This window comes from Physeter macrocephalus, chromosome 20 (assembly GCF_002837175.3).
Source record: "Physeter macrocephalus isolate SW-GA chromosome 20, ASM283717v5, whole genome shotgun sequence".
Classification (NCBI taxonomy): domain Eukaryota; kingdom Metazoa; phylum Chordata; class Mammalia; order Artiodactyla; family Physeteridae; genus Physeter; species Physeter macrocephalus.
The window spans coordinates 68,605,476-68,622,262 of NC_041233.1; the positions used below are offsets into that span (position 1 = coordinate 68,605,476).

Below are 16,787 nucleotides of genomic sequence, written 5' to 3' on the forward strand. Positions count from 1 at the left end.
ATATATATATATATATATAATATATATATAAATTTTTTTTTTCGGTACATGGGCTTCTCACTGCTGTGGACTCTCCCGTTGCGGAGCACAGGCTCCGGACGCGCAGGCTCAGCGGCCATGGCTCATGGGCCCAGCCGCTCCGCGGCATGTGGGATCTTCCCGAACTGGTGCACGAACCCGCATCCCCTGCATTGGCAGGCGGACTCTCAACCACTGTGCCACCAGGGAAGCCCCTAATCTCATATATTATTTTTTCTAGTATCATTTTCACATATTCAATTTAACAGAGTTGGGTACAGAACACAAGTCATACTTGACCTGAGTTCTTGTTTCTGAATACACTGATGATAGAAAAAAGGGTCTAGGGCTTCCCTGGTGGCACAGTGGTTAAGAATCTGCCTGCCAATGCAGGGGACACGGGCTCAACCCCTGGTCTGGGAAGATCCCACATGCCTCAGAGCAACTAAGCCCATGTGTCAAAACTACTGAAGCCTGCGCGCCTAGAGCCCGTGATCCGCAACAAGAGAAGCCACCACAATGAGAAGCCCGTGCACCGCAACAATGAGTAGCCCCTACTCACCGAAACTAGAGGAAGCCTGTGCACAACAATGAAGACCCAACGCAGCCATAAATAAGGAAGGAAGGGAAGGAGGGAGAAAGAAAGGAAGGAAGGAAGGAAGGAAGGAAGGAAGAAGGGTCTAGTATGTCTCTCAGGAACAGAATGAGTAAGTGCAATAGAGAAATGAGAAACTCCAGAAAAGTCAGAAAAACAAGTCTGAAGTGACACCAAAATTAAACTGAGACAGACACAGATAAAGACAGAAGACAGAATATAGCCAGTGGGTTAAGCTCTGGAGCCAGTCTTCCTAGGTTCAAATCTTACTTCTCCACTTTCTAGCTGTGTGACTTTGGACAAATTAACTCTCTGTATCAAGGTCACTTCATCTCAAAATGTGAATCATAGTATGATTTGCCTCGTAGGACTGTTATCCTCATTTAAATTAGTTAACATGTCTGAAGTGCATGAACAGCATATATAGTATGCACTAAGTAAATGTTAGCTTTTATTTTTACCAATATCATTTGAGAAGAATTTCTAATCCTTTTTATCCGACAGAGACACATTTTTTTCCCAACCCTATTACGTAGATTTAAGACAAGTAATGTATCTTATCCAAGGTCATGCACAAATAAATGGTAGAGCTGGGATCTAAATACCCAATGTGTAATCTCAAACCCATGTTCTTTCTACTACACAATCTTCCCACTATTGTAACAGCTGATGATGTTTTTTTCCCCTAATGTGCAACTCCTGGGAGGCAGTGTAATGTAGTGGCGTGCAGACTCCAGAGACTGAGAGTTCTGTTACTGTGGATTTTGGGAAGTCATGCAACCATTATGAATCTTAAGTTTCCTCATCTGTAAAATGGGAATACAACACTTATTTCACATGGCTGTTCTGTGAGTAAATGGTATGTTTAAAACATTTAGCACGGTTCCTGGTATTCCAAAAATGGTAAATATGCTGATATTTTGCCAATTATGATTTTCACAGTGCTACTGATCATAATTTTATATACTTAATTTTTGCTTTAGACTATATTTACCGTGAGAAAAGCAAAGATTTTAAAATACACGCACACATATATATATAAAATCTGATATATAATGATGACCATTTCATTAGCTCCCAGGTGTTAAAAGTAACATAAAATTAAAAGAAAAAGAAAGCGCATACTATATCAAATCTCTCTACAGATGGATACAAATCTGAATTTTAAAATGGAATAGTAAACTGTTGCACAGAATAAAGAAGCAGGTAAGGAAAAGGAGGTAGGGAGACAGATGGTATAGAACCCCATGACAAACTTGAAACCCTATCTAATGATTAAACTTAAACATTTAACTGGAAATATTTTTTACAACATAATTATGTACAACTACTGCTTTTTATAATTCAAAATTAAAGAAAAGCATATCGATACTTTTTAAAACAAAAAATCCTATTTCTTTTCCTTTTTTTTTGGCCGTGCCGCGGCTCGTGGGATCTTAGTTCCCTGACCAGGGATTGAACCTGCACCCTTGGTAGTGAAAGCACAGAGCCCTAACCACTGGACCACCGGGGAATTCCCGAAAAATGCTATTTTTTTTTAAAATAATCAATCATTAAAAAACAACTGTAGGGGACCTCGGGAGCGCTCGAAAGTTCTCTGCGGCCACTTCTGCGTTGGGAGCACCTGTAGTTTGATATGCTTTATTTACGTAGTTCTGTGTTAAAACAATTTGGTTTTGTTTAACATTATACTTGGAAAAGTTAAGGGGAAAAAAATCACCTATCCTGTGCCACGCCTGCCCGCCTTGCAGCTGAGTTAAACTCCCCAACAAGCTGCGGTCCGCTGTTGCTTCCCTTCTTATCCTCGCCGGCTTGGCTTTAGGCAAGGCAGTATCGCGAATAGTTTAAGGTTGGGGTCTTTGAAAGCCAGTTTACCAGGGTTTTATCCCGTCATTTACTAACTATGACCGAGAGCAAGCTCTTTGGTCTTCCAGTTTTCTGTCTCGAAACGCATCTAGTAGAGATACCTACCTCATAGGGTTGTTGAAGTGCAGGGAGGGGGTAAAAAAAAAAAAAACAACAACTGTAAAACCATTAGTTTTTCACCTGATGAACTAGAACGACTTCCCATGCTGCTGACTTCTTTATCATAGCTTCCATTCTCAACCTGATCTAACTTTCTTCGTGCTGCAGGAAAAAGAAATGGATTACTTGTGACAACTGTCATGACCATTGGCCCCCACTATCTCTGATTTTAATTGCTAAAATCACTTAGGCCAAAATGGCATAAACAACAAGAGAAATTTCTTGAATATGTACTTTCGAAAGGAGGGCTGTAGGGTCATTCATATAAAATGACATCTAGAAATGTACAGGTCATATACAAAATACATGGAAACAACACTATGATAACAACTGATACTGGCATCACTTAGGTACACAGAACCTAACTTTTGGAGTCCTGAAAGATTTCGAAGAGCTCTACAGTACCAAAAATTTCCCCCAAATTTCCCTTCAATCACATCTATGAAAACAAACTAAATTCTTATGGCAAATATCTGAATATATTTATATTAAGTAAATGCTAAGTCTCTTTACCATATTACTATATTTCACCCTATTTTAACACAAATAAAGCAGTGGGGAATAGCAGAGAATAGTATGTCAGAATACATCTCTTATTCATCTTTGTATCTAATCACATAGCACAGACTCCGAATTTGTATGAATTTTTAAATGTAAGAAATCTGGGTTCCAGTTCTAGATGTTAATTGTTGTGTCCAGGTAATTTATAACCTTTCTGGGTCTCAGTTTCCCCTAAGATTAAGGGTTAGGGTTGAATGATCTCTAAGTGAGAGGTCTACAAGGTGGGGGCAGGTATCCTAGATGCTGCACAAAACAACTCATAGACAGGGTAGGGAGAAAATATCAGAACTCTATTTATACTTATATTTAACCTAATCTTTTTAAATTTGTATTTTTCATGTTTTTCTAATGTGCATAAACTAGAGTAATACATGTTTAAAATTTACAAATAACTAGATACAAATTGGAGAACAAATACTCAAATACTTTTTTATTGACAGCAGTATGTGATCAACAAAGTCTAGACACTACTGCCTTGGTAAGGTACTTTCTCAATTCTTACATTTTGTGGTTCTGTGAATAAATGTCTTTTAACATACAACATGCTATAAACTATTCATGGAACTACAAGAAGGTCAGCCATGTGGTTTATTAACATTAATACATTAAAAAGAACATACAGCTCTTATCAATGTGGGAGAAACTGATGCAAAATATATTTTTTCTGTAAATCCTTAACAATGAAAAGAAACAAAAACATTCAAGGTCTAAGTGTAGAAGAATTTTATACCTTGCTGAAGTTGTTTGGTAAGATCCTTGACACTAGAGGCATGTTTACGTCTTTGAGTTACTAATTCATCTTTTAATTCTTCGACCTGGGTACTCAATGCTTTAACTTCGGTTTGTCTACAAGTGAGTTCAGCTTGCAGAGTCTGGACTTCCTCTTTTCGCAGTTCTTCTTCTTTTAACAATCTACTTTCCTAAATATTAAATAAGATAAAAAATACCAACTTTAATATCTGTTTCAATTACTGCTCACAGTTTAAGACCTTAAAAACACAAGGTCTTTCATAGTAAATTCTGTCATCACTCCTTATCAGGTTTTGTTTACTGAGCTCAAATTCTTTATACAGTAATGCAGGGGGACATATTAATGCATCTGCCATTCTATACATGTAAAACAACATGTGATACAGGTCTCTGTATTTTTTTTTCAGGTCTCTATTTCTGATTTAAAGTCTCAAATTATTTTTATGAGTAACCTGAAGATACTCTCACTACTTGGAAATATTAAACCATTTTTAAGCTATAAAAATATAGAAATTTAAAGTCCTTTTAAGAAATATATAATAAATCCAGTTAGAAATGACAAAAACCCTGGTTTTCTTACTTTCAAAAGTGAAATATTTCTTCCTAACGATGTTAGGGAAAAATTTTTATTATAAACTAAATTTTTATTATAAACTACATAAGCTGAAAGGAAAAATTGACATTTCTCATAGCATTTGAAATTATCAGAAAGTCAGTGCCAAAAAAAAAAAAAGTTTAATCAACTACCATTAAGTTTATGCTTTTAGGGAAATTTAATTTGTGCTACTTGCTATGTTGCTTTGAAAATTAAATGTACACTTATACTTACCAAATTAATATTTGTCTGTTTCATGTGTTCACATTGGCTTTGTAACTGACTTTCACTACAGGAAAGTTTATCAAACTGTGACTGCAAAGAATTGGATTCAGATTGAAGTTGTGCATTCTTACTAGTGAGCTTTTCTGTAAACAGTAGTAGCTCAGATTCTCTTTTCCTACTGCCTTCGATGTCTTTTTGTAGGTCATTAATCAAAGAATTAAGACTTTCCACTTCTTCCTTCAAATTTTCAATTTCTTGTTTACCTCTAAAAAACAAAGTTTATAGTTAAGAAAAAAATTAAACTATTAAAAGACATTAATGGTTTGAGAATTTTCATCAAATGAAATTCTTTATGAAGGTACTTTTATTCATTCATCCAAATATTTATTTGGATTACTATGAATGCCTAATATATGCTAGAAACTAAGAGCTGGGAATATATATATAAGCAAGACTGACATGGCCCCTGCTTTCAAAGAGCTTTTAGTCAAGTAGTGTGAAAAAACATTTCTGATGATGAAAGCACAGAGTGGGTCACCTAAGCTAGTGTAAGTGATGAGTAAACTAATATTTAAAGGGTTAGCAAACTTTTTGTATAAAAGGCCCACAGAGTAAACAATGTAGGCTTCTGGAGCATATGGCCTTTGTTACAACTGTTTAACTCTGCCACTGTAGTGTGAAAGCAGCCACACATAATAAATAAAGGAATGAGAGTGGCTGTGTTCCCAGAAAAAAGTTTATTGACAAAAAGAGGCAGTGAGCTGGATCTGGCTTCTGGGCCACAGTTTGCTAATTCCTGAGCTAAAGGGGAAGTAACAGTGAGTGGGAAAACAAAATATGTTCCAGGTAGAGGAAACAGTATGTGCAAAGCTGGGAAGGGAACAAGAGAATGACTTCTTGTTGGTACTAACAAACAGATGTTCAATACTGATGAGGATAAGGACAGTACTATACCCTAGCACTTAAAACAGGGCTCAGCACCTAGGAGACAATTAATTAACATTTGTTAACCAACTATTGCTGAAATACAGAATAAAGAAGGAGAAGGCACAGAGGGAGAAGCAAGGTTACTAATGATCTTCCAAGCCATGTTGAGCCATCTGAACTCACTAGGCAATCCTTGAGGCAATGGGAAATCATTGAGAGGTTTGAGATTTCCTTTGTAAAAAAAGATTATGCTAACCACAGTGTAGGAAACAGACTAAAAGGGAAGTAAGCAAAAAAACAAAACAAAACAGTTTAGAAGCCGTGGCAGTTTGCCAGGTGAGAGCTGATAATGGCTTGGACAATGGTAGCAGCAGTGGGGATGTAAACAGTAAATGGACTTGAAAGATATTAAAGAGTTAGCATCAAAAATATTTTGTGACTGGTTACATGTGTGAGGGAAAGGAAAGAAGAGCCAAGGGTAACCCCCAGGTTCCTGGGTTGGAAAATCATGTGGATGTCACACTCATCATTCATCTCAGGAACATCAAAGAAGCATATTTGTGGACAAGATATATGAATCAGTATTGGACATATTATAAGTTTGAGGTGTCTTTGATACTTGAGTATCTGGAACTCAGCAAAAAGGGCTGATGATAATTATCTTGACGGTCCTGCAGCACACTACCGGAAGAGTTAGGATCACCCAGGGTTATAATAAAATAAGAACAAAAAACAGCGTTATGACATAAAGAGAAGGCTGCCAAGGAGACAGAAAAGATTGGCCAGAAAGTGGGGAGGAACACCAGGAAAGTACAAGGAAATGAAGACAAAAGAACGGAGCATGTCAAGAAAGGTAATGGGCTTACTTAGTGTGTCCATACTGAAAATTCAAGCAAGGCTTAATCTGGGAAGTATCTACTATATTTAAGGATGCATTAGCAGTTTATAATGGAATGCTGGGGAATTAGAATGGAGAGGAACAGAAGAACAAAGCATGTGAAGAAATGGGGAACAAGCACAGATGATTCTATAAAGACATTTCTGGTTGTGAAGAAAGGGAGAAAGGAGATCATAGGAGTTTTGATGTTTTTAAGATATAATATTTAAATGTAGAAAGAAGAAAAGTCAGTAAAAAGAGGGAGGTAAGAGATAAAGGATAAAGAAGGAATAATCAAGAAAGACCCTGAGAAGGCAGAAGAGCATGGGATCCACAGTAGGAGTAGGGACCACAATTTGATTCAGAAAGAATAGGAACATTTCTTCCATAATAACAGAATGAAAAGAAAAATGACTGCAGATGCAGGCAAGTTCATAGGACTGATAGCAAGAGGTTGAGAGAACTGTCACCTGACAGCTCCCTTTTTTTCTGTGAAGTAAGACGTAATCGCCTGACAAGAGTAAAGAGCAAGGTGAGAGGGAAGATCACAAGTGTGAAGAAAGCAGCAAGGTCTGGAATAATACTAAGAAGATGGGGAGAAGGCTCTAAAGACATATGGTAGGACTGGAGGTGCATTAGTATTCCCAGTTGAGGTTGCTAACCATGAATTTATAGCAGCATCAATCTGGATGATGTTTTGAGGATTTCTTCAGCAACACTCACCAGCCTGGGTGTTGGTAGGGTATGAAAAAGAAGGTATTTGGATCCAGCCTGAATCCAGGCTCTCTCAGGTAATGTCGTAAGTAGAATTTAGCTAAATGGTTTTACAAGAAGCCAAGGAATAGGACTTCCCTGGTGGCACAGTGGTTAAGAATCCGCCTGCCAATGCAGGGGACACAGGTTCGAGCCCTGCTCCGGGAAGATTCCACATGCCGCGGAGCAACTAAGCCCGTGCGTCACAACTACTGAGCCTGCACTCTAGAGCCCACGAGCCACAACCACTGAGTCCACACGCCACAACTACTGAAGTCCACATGCCTAGATCCCGTGCTCTGCAACAAGAGAAGCCACCACAATGAGAAGCACGCACACTGCAACAAAGAGTAGCTCCCGCTCACCGCAACTAGTGAAAGCCCGTCCATAGCAACAAAGACCCAAAGCAGCCCCCCAAAAATAAATAAAATAAATTTATAAAAAAAAAAGAAGCCAAGGAAAAATGTTACCTCCTGACCTTGAGCTACAGACATGCAAAGATATAGACACAGATACATATCTACCTTTTAGAAGAAAAACTACTGTGTATAAGTAATAGAATTTGAAAGCTAAGGAATGGATAAAAAACTACAATCCAATCCATTCTGTCTTATAAATAACTACTGCCAAAAAGAAACCTACTGCCAATGTTTAGGGAATATAAACTTTGAATTTTAGAAGCCGTGATGGGAACTCCAAAGATAACCCAAAATAAGTTCAAATGAAGACAGGAATTAAAAATTTTTTTATCTAGTAAAATATAAAATTACTCTTATTTAGTGCAACAATTGCATTTAAAAACAGAAACGAGATAGAATCAAAAAGCCTGTTGATTAGCATAAACAGAAGTTGCTCATTTTATACCTTTGATGCTGCTCCTGTACCTGATCTGCAATTTTCACTTTGTCCAATAAATTCTGAATTTCAGCTTTTTGGCGATTAATAATTTCTTTATATTTTGATAATTCATCTTCTGTTCTCAATCGTTCATCTTCTAGACATTTTACCTATCAAATAATCATAATCGAGTTAAACTACAAACAATATTTTCTTGTTCTTTATTAGCTATTTCAGACAGTGGTTATATATTAATAATCTAAGCTAAATTCTGAAGCAATATTAATTAACATGAAGAAAATATAATAGGAAGTTAACAGTCTTGGGTTTCAGTCTCAGATTTCTCATGATTTAGTCATGGGATTTTTAGCATGCCACTTCATTCTGGCTGAATCTCCATTTTCTCACCTGAAAAGAGGATGTACCTTCCCCATCTGCCTCAAAGTACTGGCAATGAAGAACAAATAGAAAGGTACATGAAAGACACTTTAAAAATTATTAAGTGATCACAAATTCAAGGTGGTTACTTACCTAAAAGCCTATTTTGAAATAAATGAAATATATAATGATAACATATTTCACACTTATATTAAAAGGGAAAATATTCTTATAATGAGAACCATAACACTGGAAAAGATTTAAGAGGTTGTTAGAAATTAAAACTGTATACAAGGGACTTCCTTGGTGGTCCAGTGGTTAAAAATCCACCTTCCAATGCAGGGGATGTGGGTTCGATCCCTGGTTGGGGAACTAAGATCCCCCATGCCGCAGGGCAACTAAGTCCATGCACCGCAACTACTTAGCCTGCATGCTCTAGAGCCCACGTGCCACAACTAAGAGAGCCCGCGTGCTGCAACTACTGAGCCTGCATGCCACAACTAGAGAGAAGCCTGAGCGCCACAGTGAAGAGCCCACATGCCACAACGAAAGATCCCACATGATGCAATGAAGATCCTGTGTGCCGCAACTAAGACCCAACGCAGTCAAATAAATAAATAAATAAATAAATAAGCAAGCAAGCAAGCAAACATTTTTTTAAAAAACTGTATACAAGACTATTAAATATACCTAGGAGAAATGTAAAGGCTTTCTATTATTTTCTTTCTTCTTTTCTTTTTTCATTAATTGATTAATTTTTGGCTGCGTTGGGTCTTCACTGCTGCGTGCAGGCTTTCCCTACTTTCTCTAGTTGCAGCAAGCGGGGCTACTCTTCGTTGCAGTGCGCGGGCTTCTCATTGTGGTGGCTTCTCTTTGTTGCGGATGGAGCACAGGCTCTAGGCACACAGGCTCAGTAGTTGTGGCTCACGGGCTCTAGAGCACAGGCTCAGCAGTTGTGGCGCACGGGCTTAGTTGCTCTGCGGCATGTGGGACCTTCCCAGTCCAGGGCTCGAATCCGTGTCCCCTGCATTGGCAGGCGGATTCTTAACCACTGCGCCACCAGGGCAATCCCTTTCTATTATTTTCTGACAAGCTCTAAAGCCCATGTAACAGAGGACCAAGGATAACTTATAAAGCAAACGTGCTGTGAAACAGGAATGTTTGGCAAACACTTTAAAGAGACTGAAATGAAGATTTATTTCTCTAAGAGTCAATTTTGTTGCTAGGGAACTGACATGCTACTCTTTGATTCTGGAATATTTCTATATAAATATCCTTTCCCCAAGATTTAAAAATCAGAATGAGTACAAAATTAAAGATATTTACCCTTCCTCTGGAGTCATGACTAAAGACTGAATTACCTTTGTTCTCAGTGTTCGTAGCTCATCCATGCCCTCCTTAAATGTCCTCTTCAGATCTTCTAGTTCCTTTATTTTGGCATGATGCATCTTTAAAAAAGTTTAAAAGAAACCACAAATCATTACATGTTAAACCAGATCTAAAATTTATTACCTGCTCCTTCCAGAAGGCCTTAAAAGTAGCTGGCAGTAAGTACTTGTTGTTTCTCTCCTCTATATTATACCATCCAAGGTATACAAAGAACAAAGCTACTCACTTCTAGCTGGTCAGATTTTTCTTGCATTTGTTTTTCAAGTTCTCCTTTTGTGACTCTAAGCTTGGCATCAAGCTCATTTGATTTAATTTCTTCTGATTCCTAATGGGAAAGAAATGACAAAAGTATGACAATTTTTAAAGTTTTATGCTTTGAAATGTGAAGAAGGCTTTTTCAATTAAGTTTCCTCATCGTGAAATACATAGCTCATGTATGTAAAATTGATGACTGTATTCAAAGATTTTAAATATGTCAATTTTGCACCAACTAGAAGAGCATAGTTAACATACATAACATAATAGAGTGGGCTTTTTTTTTAAGTTATACATTTTCTTGTACTCTTCATTCTTCTAACGTTTTCTAGTGTTTTTATTTGGTTAAAAACTTCTCTAGTAAGATCTCTATTTAAGCTGCAAGTACTTTAACATAGGAAATAGCCTGTATTTAATTTAGCTGCCCTACCAAATCTATTCCACACTTCGAATATTGTAGATACAAAAATTTATGAAACAAGAGTACTGATATCTGGCATAATTTCTTACTAATCTATTCAAAATTTAAGCATACCTGATATGTTTTTATCATATCCTGACAATTTTTCCGAATTTGATCTGCTTCTTCCTTTGCTTGAGTTAATTTTGTTGTTGTCTCTTTGAGTTTATCTTTGGTTTCCTACATTGACAAAAAGACAATGTGAGATGATAGAAAATATATATTGGTTTCTGTCCCCAGTTCCTGGCACAGAGCTCCTAAAACCCTTGTAATTTTTTAAGTGATAAAAACATTAGGAGCATCTCTTGTTCTAATACTGGTCTTTAACCTCTTTTCCTGTCACAGAGCTCCTGAAATCCTCATAATTTCCCAAGTGATAGGAGTGTCTTTTGTTCTAATGAGGTGGCTCTGACTGGACTCCTGGATGGCTTCTGGATGACAGCTGGTCCCCAGAAAGACCAAGCCATGGTTAGAAGCTTGGAATTTTTCAACCCTGTCCCCCATTCCCTTGAGAAGGCAGAAGGGTAAAAATGGAGTTAATGATCAATCTCAAGCCTATGTGATGAAGCCTCCACAAAAAAACAAAAGTATGAGGCTTGGGGAGCTTCCAGATGGTGCACACATCCAATATCGGGAAGGTGACACACCCTAACTCCAGAGGAACAGAAGCTCCTGCACTTGGGACCTTCCCAGACTTCACCTTAGGTATCTCTTTATCTGACTGTTCATCTGACCCTTTATAATGTCCTTTAATAAACTGGTAAAGGTACGTAACTGTACTCATCCCCCGAGTTCTGTGTGGTACTGTAGCAAATTTTTGAACCCAAGGCAGGGAGGTTGTTAGAACCTCCAATCTATAGCCAGTTGATCAGAAGAACAGGTGAAAACCTGGGCTTGGGACTGGTGTCTGAAGTGGGAGGTCGGGGAAGTCTTGTGGGACTGAGCCTTTAACCTGTGGGATCTGACACTATCTCTGGATCGATAGTGTCAAAACTGAGTTAAGTTGTAGGCCACTCAGCTGGTATCACAGAGAATTGCTTGTTGTGGGGAAAAGCCTTCACACATTGGTAACCAGAAGTGACAGAAGTGAAGTGTTCTGTGTAAAAGAGACACAAAGGGAAGAAACCCACAGTAGGGAGAACTGGATTTTTCCCTACACTGAAGGAAAACTGGGTTTTTCCTTTACAGACAGCAACAAGGTTGGCATAGTGATGTGATTGATGAATGGTGAGAACAATGACCAGACAGTAGAGAAAGTTCTTGTCTTAGCACTGCCACTAGAGTCAGATACTATTCTAGTAATAACATTTTATGCTTCTGACAAAAAACTAAATGTGGCCTGAACAGTTAATTGATAGTCATTAAATAAAGTTAAATTTGATAGAGTTTTCATCAAATCACTAGAAGTTACTAACCTGAAAAGACAAAAAGAGCAAAGTGTTTAAGCAGTTCTTTGTAGACCCACATAAAAGACAATTTTATGGTTTATGGCCAAGGTATCTATTCAAAACTTTTTTACAGAATCATGCTGCAATTTGGTTTCTGTTCCTAACTACTCTCCTAAAATAACAATTCTGAAGGTCTGCAGGGACTACTTTCTCATCAAATCCAATTGCTTTTTCTCATTTCTTATTCTTGACTTACCTGTTCCAGTTCTGATCACTCCTGACTCTTTGAATAGCCTTCCTCTGTTTACAAGACAACATACTCCTGTTTTTGCCCACTTCATCACTGCCTTCGCTGTCTCCTTGACTAGCTAGACTTCCTGTGGTGACTGTCCCAGTACAGCCCTACCCTGTAGCTCCAACGTTCTCCTTCAGAGTACCCATCCAGTCCCATAATTTGCGCTATCATGTGGATTTCAAATGAGAGTTTAGGTATCATCTCCTCCTAGTAGCTTCCCTTCAGAAAGGGGTAGAAGCTGCTATTCTGCCTTCCCATAGATAGAATCCAGGGAATCCCTAGATTGTAACACTTGATACATTGTACAGCAGCTTACACGCTTCCCCCACTGAGGATACAGCTTCTGGATAACACCTAGCTCAGTAGTTGCCACATATTAATTGTTCACGTAATAAATGTTGAATTAACGAAGGAATACCTAACATAAACCTTCTGTTCTAGTCAGGTTGGTTTTCTCAAACACCAAATATTCATCTCCCTTTTTCTCTCTTATCTTGCTGTTCCTCCACTTGGAATGCCTTTCCTGTCATCTCTTAATGTAAATAGCATCTATCCTTCACACACCACTTCTTATACATCATTTTGTTTTTAGATAAACCTACCATACAATTAAGTGCCGACTTACATACTTTCAGTTGCAGGTCTTTTAAAAATAATTTGACTTATATTAAAAACCGTATTACTTTTAAAATTTAAACATTTGAAGGCTTTTTCAAATATTGTTTTTTAAAATATGAGACTATTAGCTCAACAAGAAGAAGGAGAGAGAGATAGAGAACGGAACTTTATCTGTTTCCCCCCCCCACTTCTATATCATCAATAACTAAAACAGAGCCTGATACATAGTAGGTACTCACTTCATTTATTCAAAACATAGCAATTGAGAGATTCCTCTGTCAAACACAATTTTAAATGGTTTGTAGCCCTGTGTGAGCCCTAAGGATTGTTGCCCCTACTCCCTCTGGCAGTTTTTTCTCTGCCCATATAGTTTCCTAACACTCATTTGCTGATCAGCAATTAGTTCAGAAACCTACCATTCTCTAACCTATCTTTCTTTGACCACTGTCAACACATACACCTCTCCCTACAGTTTTCTCTGATATTATAACATACAAATATCCGAAGGTTAACAGTTCTACCAACTTAGGATTATTTAAAGAGATGCCAATGATAATTTAAACAATATCATTAAGCCTATTTTTGAAAATGTGGTAACTGTTATAAATAACATGCCTCTTTTGTTTAAATCATATTTCAAAGTTTTTTTTTTACTTCACATTCTATCATCTTCAGATTTTTATTACTGCTTATACCAGTTCAGTTAGTGCTTAAAATTATGGCATCAGGTACCAGCCTTTATCACCACTTTTTATTATATTGCTTAATAATATGATATTCATTATACACAATACCAATAGAATTATATTCATAATAAACAGATAAGGAAATTTTATTATGTTTATATTTAAACAGAAATTCATATTTCTTGATAAGAATTGTATCATCACTAATATTTTTTAAAGAATTTCCAGAGTTTACTTTCAATTTTGATAACCTACATATTCTCTTCCCCCTGAACCTGACAATGTTTAATATAAAATACAGCACACTAAAAATGCTTAAAGAACAAAGTCATTGGGGGGTTAAAAACAATGAATGATAAAACAACAGTCTATCCAATTTAATATGTAAATCATGCAAGGAAATATCTTTTTACAATCACCAAATATTCAGGCCCAAGCTATCCTACAGGAGTCACTAAGCTTTATGCCTCATTAATAACTATTACTGCACATGCTCTTAAAACTGATTCTAATAATTTTTCCACTGTATTACAGTACTCACCTTGTGTGAATCCATTTCTGCTTTTAATTTGTTTTGTGCCCATTTTACTTTAATGATGTGAGAGTTGATATCTTCCTTTAATTTGTCTATTTCTCTGACGAGTCTAGCAGTTTCACCTTCCTAAAATAATACCACTAGGTCATATTTTTCATTTAAACAACCAACCAATCATTTGTGTATCTTTTATATCTCAAGATAATCAATGCAATAACACTATAATTCAGGGCTAGCACATTATGGCCTATAAACTGACTTAAAGTTCAAATCGTAAGAGGACAGTAAAAGCCTAAAACCAATTAACAGACATAAGATGATTAACATTTATATTTTAACCAACTAGTATGCTGTGAGTATAAGCATACCTTTCTGATTCTTCTCAACTGGCTGACGTTAAGGTGAAATATGAATTAAATTGGTTTTGCCAGAATTGAGAACAATGACAACATTCCTGAACTAAAAGTTAATTAAGAAAAAATAACATTGATTACCAAGAAATGATAACCTACTGGACACAAGACCATGCCATGAGGATGCTAGTTACAGCAAGGACTCTGAATAGCACAGTAATTAAATCTCCTTGGACAGCATGTAAGAACATGTTTTTCTACAAGTAAAATATAAATTCTATTCTATGATGTGTAAGTGTTACATTAAGATTCTGGTCAAAGTATACTTCTGGCTCAAAAACTACTCACATTTTGACACACCATGTACATCTTTTATCAAAATAAAATCTTCCTGTGAAGCACAAAGTCATTTCTTCAACATGCAGATTTTAAAAGAAAGTTTTTAAAAAGATCTGCCTAATAAACAACATGTCAGTTTCTCATCTTTTCATAGGAAAATCTTTTTGCAGCTAAGTAACAAGATATTGGAATTATTAAAGCATTCACATTCTTTGAAGGTAAACTAAGAAAAACAACTTTATGTTTAACAGTGGTTTAACCATGTTAAGTTATGATTATTTGATTAAATAAGGAAAAGCAAAGAGAATAAGCTTCAAATAAGATACAATATCCAAAGTTATACCTTTGTTTCGTACAGCTGGTGCAGCCGTCCCTTCTCCTGAGAAAGTTGCTTAATTTTGTTAGTGCTTTTCTCATATTCTTTATTTGCATCTCTAAGTTTTTTTTCAAGTATCTCTTTTTCCTTTCGAAGGTCTAAAGATTCCTTCTCGCCTCTTACATACTTCATTACCATTGCTTCTTTTTCCTGGCGTGCCTCTTCACATTTCTTGTTGGCCTTTGAAAAAAATATCTAGCATTAATAAAACATTTTTCAAATAAAAATTAATTAAAACAAATAATATTTTCCTATAATATCACCAATGTATTTTTTGGTCTTTTACACAAGATTTTCAGGACCTGTGTCATGAAATTTTAAAAAAGAGAAATGATACAATGAACAAATTAATATCACTAATATTTGCTTCTTCCCTTTCCTATTCCTTTTCCTTTAGCTAATATGGTTGCTATTTTCTGTTTACTCCTTCAGATCACTTTTCCACTCTTTCCTAGCCCACCCTGTGCTCTGGGAAAGTGACCATCAGGGACCATATCAACAAGTTTCTTTGCCCTCATACTTCCAGTTGGGTTTAGCCAACAGGAGGCACTAAGCAGAAGATTAGGAGAGTAGGCAGAGAATGAGATCTGGCTCCTCCAGAATCATACACTGTTCCTGTCAGGTGACCTCTCTATGCAACTACCTTCTCTGGGTTGTACTACCTGTACCATCTCCTTATTCCTTTAGCCCAAAGAGTGATAATGGCTCCTCCAGCGGCCCCAGGATCCTGCATTTTCCCAGGCTGGACTCCCTAAATCTCACCCATATCTTTATAAAGAGTCCTTTTATGAAATTCTCCCCAAATCACCAGTTTCTGTTTTCTGTCAGGATCCTGACTCTATGGCTGACAACTTCTAAAATCTATAATCTTAAGCTCCCTCACAAAAAAGTAAGTAATATGCTAATTAGTGATCGCTGAGTTCCTCTGTATGAAAAGTATTTGGCATTTTAATAAGAAATACCTAATTGGATTAGGTGTGACATCTATCTATATACTAATTTAAAATTCTTTGTAACTATAAGCTGGTACTCCATACTGTGAAATTTCATACAATGAAAACTTCTACAGATAGCCCTTCATTTAAGTAAATTCATAGTTTGCAAATATGATGAAGCACATACTTATTTTACAGAAGATGGATCCTTAAACTTTAAGGATCTTCAATGGCATCTAGTGGTAAACTCCAACTAATACTATAACTGAATTGAAGTAGGTTTAGCGTTAGGATAATGCGGGGAAACCTCCTATGCTCTGATGAAAAGTGACTGACAAAAAATGTTTCATGAAGTTCTGCTACAGCTGATAAGCACATCTAGTAACCACTCAAAATACTATACATATAAGTACTTTTAAAAATCATGGGGCTTCCCTGGTGGCGCAGTGGTTGCGCGTCCGCCTGCCGAAGCGGGGGAACCGGGTTCGCGCCCCGGTCCGGGAGGATCCCGCGTGCCGCGGAGCGGCTGGGCCCGTGAGCCGTGGCCGCTGGGCCTGCGCGTCCGGAGCCTGTGCTCCGCGATGGGAGAGGCCACAGCAGTGAGAGGCCCACGTACC

The 16,787-nt window shown here is 37.2% G+C and overlaps 1 protein-coding gene across 6 annotated transcripts in view; it reads right to left on the bottom strand.

Annotated features, from left to right (window-relative positions):
- The window catches only part of CCDC186 (coiled-coil domain containing 186), a 68,895-nt gene that overhangs the window by 20,785 nt on the left and 31,323 nt on the right, over nt 1-16,787 (bottom strand). For all 6 annotated transcript variants that reach the window (XR_003677503.2, XR_003677502.2, XM_028481227.2 and 3 more), the window contains exons 5-13: nt 15,203-15,415; nt 14,174-14,293; nt 10,721-10,825; nt 10,157-10,255; nt 9,903-9,989; nt 8,191-8,333; nt 4,779-5,034; nt 3,930-4,119; nt 2,660-2,740 (exon numbers count right to left, since the gene is read on the bottom strand). Coding sequence is in view for 4 of the 6 variants with exons in the window: in XM_028481227.2 (XP_028337028.1) it covers nt 2,660-2,740; nt 3,930-4,119; nt 4,779-5,034; nt 8,191-8,333; nt 9,903-9,989; nt 10,157-10,255; nt 10,721-10,825; nt 14,174-14,293; nt 15,203-15,415 (1,294 nt within the window). In the remaining 2 variants the exon portion in view is untranslated. The remainder of the gene's footprint in view (nt 1-2,659; nt 2,741-3,929; nt 4,120-4,778; nt 5,035-8,190; nt 8,334-9,902; nt 9,990-10,156; nt 10,256-10,720; nt 10,826-14,173; nt 14,294-15,202; nt 15,416-16,787) is intronic.